The 8,494-nt window shown below is 39.3% G+C and overlaps 1 protein-coding gene across 1 annotated transcript in view; it reads left to right on the forward strand.

The window, feature by feature from the left end:
- The window catches only part of si:dkey-12j5.1 (probable assembly chaperone of rpl4), a gene marked incomplete at its 3' end in the record, with an annotated part of 34,314 nt that extends 25,928 nt beyond the window's left edge, over window positions 1-8,386 (forward strand). Inside the window, 2 exon segments of the mRNA XM_036133217.1 lie at window positions 849-902; window positions 8,234-8,386. Coding sequence (XP_035989110.1) covers window positions 849-902; window positions 8,234-8,386 — 207 coding nt within the window.
- Between the last annotated feature and the right edge of the window lie 108 nt (window positions 8,387-8,494).

An 8,494-nucleotide genomic window follows, 5' to 3' on the forward strand; every position in this document is an offset into this window, starting at 1 on the left:
GTATGTGTGTGTGTGTACGCGCGCACATGCGGGGGTGCATGCATGTCTTTTATTCTTGCCCTTCACCACGGGTGATTGGCTAACAGTCGCCTCCAACCTGAAGTTGACAAAAATCAATATATCATCACCTGGGGCCTCACAAACACATGCACAAACGCGGCAGCAGCAGCCACAGGATCCACACGGAGAGAGACGGAGCTAAACAAACACGCAGCTGACTTTAGTCAAACTCCGATTTCTGTAATGGAAACTTTCCACCGACAGCGCTCCGACAAAGGTCAGCTAACATTTGGGTCCTTTTAGACCTCAAACCACCTCTCCAGGACACTACGGAGAGCGAATCACACAAACACCCTGAAAGTTGGGGGGGTATGGACAGAATGTCAAGTTGATCTTCAGATTTTTTTTTTTTGGGGGGGGGCTTTTGCTGTGAGAGGTGAAGGGAGGGTAAGAGCGGGTCATCGGTAAAAAGATTAAAAGGCCCATCGGAGACGGTGGCTGCAGTGATTATCGACTGTGCGATAAGCACTCATGAGTGTGTGTCTATCGACTGCCGTGTCTGTTGTCTTGTTGGTATTGATGACATTGTGAATGGGGATGCTGACCCTTTAGATGCTTATCAGACCCTCTGATCACTGTCATTGATCGAGCTGCCTGGAAGATGCACAACAATGCCAACAACTACAATGTTGCTCGTCTCTGCAGATTTATTTACAGCCAAGGCTCAGAAGAGTGCATTTGATTAATGCTGAACTTAGATTATTATGAAAATGCTACGTTATTTCTCGTTTAAGTTTTTCATTTAGGAAATCTGTTTTCTCTTCTTTTTTTTTGTCTATCTCTTTTAGATGGCTGTGGATGTATTGGAGGGTCTCCTGGAGGAAGACGATGAAGTTGTTCAGGTAAACAATACATTTCTCAAAGAAATTGCAAATTACGTTTAAGGGAAGTTGTATACGACATGTGGTGAGTTTTAACATGAAAGATGTGTTGTTTAATCACAGTTGTGCTGTCCCCTTGTGGACTACAGATCTCAAACACATCTCTTTCTAATTTGGTTCCAAGGTGATACGCTTGCTTGTAATTTTTTAATTAAAAGACCTTGCGCTCATAAACTCCTTCTTTATTTTTAGACTTTGTCTTCTTTTTTCTCATGTTTTACTGTCTCTTTTCGTTTTGTTTGTTAGGCTACCTAACTCCAACTTAGGAATCATTCAGGTTCTCTGCAGCCTCACAAAATGAACAGATGAACAGACAACTTGGCAAAGAACTGGTTTTTAATTGGATATTTAGGCACTTTGTTACCAGCAGGCTGCCACAGAAACACAATTTTTCTTTTGCATTCCTTTTTTTTTTATTTTGTAGTTCTAGCTGAGGATTTTTAGGTGTTTTTGTGCTGTGACTAAACTAGAAGAGTCATAGCAGCAAAGAACCCTGTCATAAAGAAATCATCTCCAGACTTTGTTTCCCGCAGAGCTGGGGGGGGGGACTCTGCTCCCTAAACTGGCTTATTGCAGTTGTGTAGGAAATCAAAACCTTCTTCTAACATTGGCAAAAAAACATGTCATTTGTTACTGCAAAATGTTAGTATTAAAACTGAACATTTAATATAACCTGCTTATCTTTATGAAATGTAGTTTGTTTGTCAAAGGACACTGAAGCTCGGTAAGCTGATTGTAAAGCAATGCTATCACATGTCAGAGCTGAACAACACCAGCTTATGTTAACAAAGTTTCATCGACCCTAATTAATTAGGTTTTTAAGTTAACATATTTTTTAAATGGTCTTAAAAAAGGTCTTACTTAGCTGGCCACTAAAACTGAAAGTCCATCAAACTAATGAAATGGTTAACATGTGGCTAAGAGTAATTATAACAGTAAAGTTTTCCACTTGTTTTGTAAATCAGGGTTGAACTGGATAGTTACCCCTACAACTAACCAACGTCTGCATCTGTTCACATGACTTTGAGGCGTCGCAGTTGGTGTTTGTCTTCAGAACAGGATATTGCAAAGTATGGCTGATGTCTTTTGTTTTTATTTCATGGAAGATTGCTTGTGTTCTGTAAGGCTGCATAAAAAAACTTACACCATGTGTTGATAATCTTACATAGTTTGTGGATAATTCGGCAATGAAAAAAGAATGGAAATGGGTCATAAAGAGAACCAAAGTGCACTGAAATTGACAGATTTTTGTTCATAAGTACCAGCCATATATCCAACCTGCCAAACAACCACCATATGTGCTCCCAAGGAAAAATTCGATAGACATTTTACAAAACCAATAGAACAAGAAATCGAAAAGCTGCATGAATACACGTTTTGCACATATCTTAAAATCACTCTCCAGTTGCACATTTCTTTAATATCTTGAGTATGTTCAACATATTTTTAATAGCTGTACAGTAATTTTGCTCTTTACTGCTGGTACAGCTAAATTTCTCCACTGTGGGACAGGAAAGGATGTTTTTATGCTGTTTTATTCTAAACGGGCTTCTTCTGAGCCAAACAAGGCCTTTCAGCTCTATTTATGCTGCTTAAACTTTTTAACTTGTCAGCCAAAATAATTTAGTTTCCACTTCAATTCAGTTTGTTTATAAAGCACACAGAACTTTAAGGAGCAAATGATCCAATTTACAGTATGTAATCAAATCAGTGCAGTCATGAAGACTGGTTCAAATTCAGTTACAACACTCTCTTTTTTTGATGCTAGATATAAAACAAGTTTGGTTAATAAGCCCAGTTGGCAAAACATTTTCTTTTTAAGGAAGCCCTGCTGATTTGTATTTATTTGTTGACTTTACAGCAATCCCGCTCACTCAGCAAGCATGTGGTGACTGTGGAAAGAAACAATTTCCTTTTAACAAGAAGAGACGGGGTATACACTTCCCCATCAGATGGAAGTTCCCTTGGTAGCCTTCAAGGAAAGTTTTGTCCTTCAGGCCAGTGTTATATAAATAAAATGCTCTTTAGATCAACCAATTAAAGCATTGGCCAGATTCAAAGATTTTTTTTTTCTTTGCATGTGTGAAAAAAAAATTAAAAACTTTCATTCACTTCGGGAACTCTGACCACTAATTTAAGGCCCAGGTGGTTAAAGTCACCATGATAAAACACATTAGTCTCTTCTGATTGTTGAGACATCTTGTTGCTGAGGGAAATGCGTTTGTGCATGATTTTTTTACCTATCAATTCAAAAGATTAAAACAGCTATTTTTATCAGTCTCACTGCAGATACTGCTGGATCACTACATCAGAGTTTTACAGCTTTAGTAGAGGCGGAGAAAAGCCATGTTCCTTCAGCTGAAGGGTTGTTTGTGTCTGAAAGTATCACAATTTAGTATTTGTATTCTAAGCATTTAAGACTTGAATCTCAGAAATATTATCATCCCTATCTTTAGTGTTTTTAAGAAATACATTTGGTTCCTCAAACAATAATGAAACAGAAGATTTGCTTGTGCTTCAATCTCAGTGTTTACATGTAAATTTTAACGTGAATGGTAGCCTACACCGTAATGACATGGCGGTTTGGTTTCTGGTCGCTTAACTCTGGGGATATTTCAACATCCAGTGAAGTTAGAAGCTAGAAGTCAGAAAATGTCATGGTAGCATCTATGGTAGCTTATCACAACGTTTAACACTTTACTCTTATGCGGTCTGAGGAACAAAATCTGTAGGATTTTGTAATAAGTTTCTAGAGTATCTAACTTTTCCAAGCTATTAAGGATTAATACATCCAATTTAAGCAAGGCTTTCAGCGGCAACATATTTTTCAATAAGGTATCTTTTTGAAGACTTCTGCAACATCCATAATGTCACACAGGATGTCAGCTTCCAAGCCAAATCTGGGCTGGTATTGAAACATTTTGACATTTTCAGTGCTTGGTGTATGTTGTAAATGTTTTTTTTATTTTTTTAGTCCAGTCACTTTTTGAGGCATGACCATAAGCTTTTATTGGGATTAATACCTGTCCATTAACACAAAATGTCCTTGTCTTAAGCCCAGGGCCACTAAGATATCGCTGTTGACGCAATGATGCAATGCCCCAGCTTTCTGGGGGAAAAAAAATCAACAAATTGGGTGAAGATCCACGTCCAGAAGATTCCTGGATAATTATTTATGGTCAGAAGATATTTATGAGAAGGCGACCTACTGAAAAATGTCAAACCTGTGGAAGTTCTTCCCATACTGCACAACTCTCATTGCTGGCTCAAGTGGAGGCACTGAATTTATCAACGGTATGATAAAGCCAGCGAATTACACTGCAATTTCCAGCAATTTGAGCCCCAGTGTCTGAAAACTAGGTCTCAGGCAAAGGCCCTGGGTCTTTCAGAGGGACACAAAAGCAGCACCCAATCATACATGTTACTGCACAAAAGGTTGGTGGAACAGGAACAGCCAGTTGTATGGCATCCATCCATGAGGTCTCTCATCCATTGTAGGAGAAATCACAGCGACTTTAAACTTCAGGGAATCGATGGTAGAGAAGTGGCACAAACCAACCACGGGCTGTTATAGGACATTTCCTGACTGTTAGACTGTTTGTGGATTTATTTACATGCACAGTAATAATGCAATTACTGACCTCTACCAAAATATACAAATGTTTAAGATTAGGTTTGGTCATGAGGTTCTACGATATCTAATAACCTGGAGGAAAAATTAAAGCGGAAATGTAAAACGTGAGGCCTAATTGCTCTTATTGAAAAAGCAAAAATGCAAATATTACTGATACACACCTTATTATGATAAATTATTGCTAAATTGGTAATAGATTACACACAAATGCGATAGCAGCACCTCTTGTATTCATGACACTGGTTTTAAATCCCCAGAATGTCTTTAAAGATGGTTTCATGAACACAAACTAAATACAGTTGTAATGGCTGTGAATATTTTCTACCATTCTGCTATTAGTAAGTTAACATCAGTAGCCTCACAAGTCGTTTAGGTTAAGGACTGCCGCTAATTACAGTTTTTCCCTAATTAAGTTTTTTTTTTAAGGGGGGAGTAAACTTTCACATTCTTCAAGGCATGAAAAAATGTTAAATATGTTTATATTATGTTCTTACAAATTAAAAAAGCAGAGTATTCAGAATTTCAAATATTATGACAAAAATCGGCCTTAGATTAGTCATGAGTGGATTTTCAAAGGAAGGAAAATCTACTTTAATTACAGTCTTTGCTTAAATTGTGATAATGTCTTTTTGAAAGCTGAGTCGGTCAGTGACTGGAATCAAACTCGGCAAGTATGCACGGATACACAAGTATCGGTGCAAATTGCAGCATGAAAAGTTTCCCACACACTGAAACTTGGAGAAAAAAAAAACAGATTTCAAGCTTAAGGAAAATTAAGATACATTTATGAAAAAAAGATAATTTTTATCTACAGAGCCTTAAATTTGGAGCTTATTGCAAATGTTTTCTTCAAAACAGCATTATTTGAAAAGCACTTATTTGGTAGCCATTACTATCTATACATTTTGCTACTGGAAAAACACCCCTCTTAATAATTGTTTTGTTTGTTTTAGATGGGGGGTTACGGAAACCATCAGTTTTTGTTATGATACGCAGCTGACTGACAGCTTTGGACAGCAAGTGGAGAAAGTGCACTACTCTATGCTGAGTATGACTGAAGAAAGCCTCCCACTCTATTTGGGTTGCCATTAAAATCAATTGTTTTGACTGAAAAATGTTGGGACTTTTTGAAACTGTGGTATACCTTAAAACTCTTGCTAAAATATTCTAAAGGTTGTAAAGGCAGCTTGTAATGAATGCTGCCGCGATGGGGTCCAGGCTACATTCTTGGTCTTCTTGCCGCCTGGCAAGGTTTTTTTTTTTTTTTCTGGTTCTCAGGGACTATGGAGAATTTATCAAATTTTAGAAATTAAGGGTTGAGTTGTGTTTATTTTCATAAAGACAATGAATGAGGAAACAGAATTCAGGTGTGCCAATTTCTAACCAAGTGCTCATACATTCGACTTGGCACTCAACCTATTCCGTGGTGGCATAAATAGCTGTATTCTCAGAGCTTCAGTAAGAAGTATGTGCCAATCTGCTCTGAAAAATCCCCTGTCAGTAACAGAAACTGGGGGTTTGTCGCTTAGTGTTACACAGAAGAGCACTCTCTAGTTCTCTTTTTCCCCCCCTTCGCTTACCCCTCAGGCTCAGCCCTCCCACACAAACCCCTCCACAGACAGATTGAGAACAGCCATCAGGGGGCTGAACTTTTAAACTCACTCCTGAGACACTCAATTTGTGCGGGCCTGCAGCAAGCCGCACATACAAACAATCACTAGTCCAAGTGGTCAGCTTTCTTTTTCCGTTCATTTCACAGCGACGCGGCCAAAGTGGCATGAAATGCATAGCCGAGGCGTATTTAAACACCGCAGAAACTCAGGCCCCTCTTCCTCACGCTTCCTTTCTGTCCCTTATTACTCGTTGCAGCTAGATAAGTGTTGAGCTCTCGTATCTTCCTGCTTTGCACTCGTGCATCTCAAAGCGTGGAACCCTACTTACGTAACATTAAGCCTGCACAAACAGCAGAGCTGGTGCTTTGCAAATCTTGTTTCAAAGGTGTTCGCTCGATTCATGCCGCTTTTGTTCTCCCTTCAGTGGTGCCATATGGGAGCTAAGATGCGCCTCGGCTTTAAAATTATAACGGAGCCCGCGGTTTGATTGGCACACTCGGAATTTCTTTTATTATCCGCGCTTTTGTGTGAAGTTGTCGCCGAGCGGAATTGATTCCTCCAAGTTCTTAATTAGCTCACTTTTCAACATTTTTTAATGTCTGTTCGTCTATCCCCACCCTCCACATATTTCATAGCGGACCGTCAGACAACAATATTCCACCTTTTACCACCAGTTTTTAAAGATAAATAATCCTGGAATTAGAAAGTTCAAATGTATTCCGATGATATTCATACGTTTCTCACTGTTTTGCCTTCTAAGGAAACGCCACAATGAGAAAAACACCACAGTCCTATTTCTGTATCGTTTCTGCTGTTGTGATAAGCACAGCTGCAGGGGGTGGGGGTAGCCTCCTACTCAGCCTGCTGAGCGACAATTCTGAATTCAGCGTGCCATGCCACAATGTGTTTGTTAGCTAAATGGTTGATTTGTCAAAGGTGCCGGGTCCCCCACTGCCTCTGCCCTCAATGAATAATGAATAAAGCTAATATTTGTTTCTTGGTGCTTGAAGAACAGTGGGTGGGTGATCTTCGGCCCGAGATGAGAGGCGCGCGCGCGCACACCTCCGAGTTTGGCCGGGAGTTGGACGTGATTGTTTTTAAAGGTGGAAGGCTCAGCTCAGTCGGCGTGATTATCCAGAGGCAAGAATTGTGATTATTGGCAAGAAAGGAAACCAGAGGATATCGGAGTGTGTCGGAGCAGATACTTCGAGTTATAATATTCCACCTTTTTGTTTGAACTTTTTTGATTAACAGCATTATTTCTTCATTTCTTGTTGTTTATCTCTACCTACTGATATTTAGTGTGGTCAGCCAGGGCAACAGTGAACGTGTTTTTGCTGTTTCTTTAACAATGATGCTCAGGTATGACAAATATTCTGATTATCAAGGAAAACACAAAAAGGGCATGTTTCTTATGTTTGTTTGGTATCTCGTGCCTGTTTCTGATTCCGTGTGAGTTACATATTTTACTGCGAAAATACTAAGATCAACAGTTTTTGGCAAAAGTAGAGGGGGTTTACAGGTAACATGTACGTACACCTGCTCAATTGCACGTTAGCACACCACCATACTGTTTATTTTCTATGTTTCCAAACATCATCAATGATGCTTTTTTCCCCCAGTGTTTATAAATGATACATTACTTGTCCATCCCTAGCTGAAATATTCACTTATTGGAACGCAAGTATGTGCAATAGCAACTCTGAACTCACAACAAGTGGTACAACAGCGGCTGGCTGAAGATGACACGAGGTGTCACTCCTGACGGCTAATAACGAGAAACTATGGCTACTATTCCATGAGGCTAACAACAATTGGACAGTGAACACTTTAACATTTTAGATTTACCTGTTTCAGTGGCGACATTTAGATGTTAGGGTCAGAATTTGGTGTAAATGACACAAACATATGGATACATCCTGTCATTCATTAGCAGTTCTGATATTTCTCCCTCCCTTAATGCAGAAATCTAACTGGAGCAAAGCATTTTTGCCCTTTGTACTTGATGTCTCCTCAGCTCCTCTTTCTCACTCTCTGTGTCTTAGGTTTGGTATCTGTCCGGCTGGGTGTGCTACCTCCAGTGGGAGAAAGCAAAACAACTGCAGGAAAGAGAAGGAGGAGAAGCAACAGAGGAGAGTAAGGAAGAGTGGACGGCTCTGCAGGATGCTGCTAGGTCATACCTGACTAATGCTAAAAAGGTAATTTTGTTCAAACTCTCAGTAACAACATTCTCTCTCTTCGATACCAATAAAACATGCATAAAATATTTAAATTTTGTTTTGCATACAAGTAGAATTCAAGTAGAT

Source organism: Fundulus heteroclitus, chromosome 3, assembly GCF_011125445.2.
Source record: "Fundulus heteroclitus isolate FHET01 chromosome 3, MU-UCD_Fhet_4.1, whole genome shotgun sequence".
Taxonomy (NCBI): Eukaryota; Metazoa; Chordata; class Actinopteri; order Cyprinodontiformes; family Fundulidae; genus Fundulus; species Fundulus heteroclitus.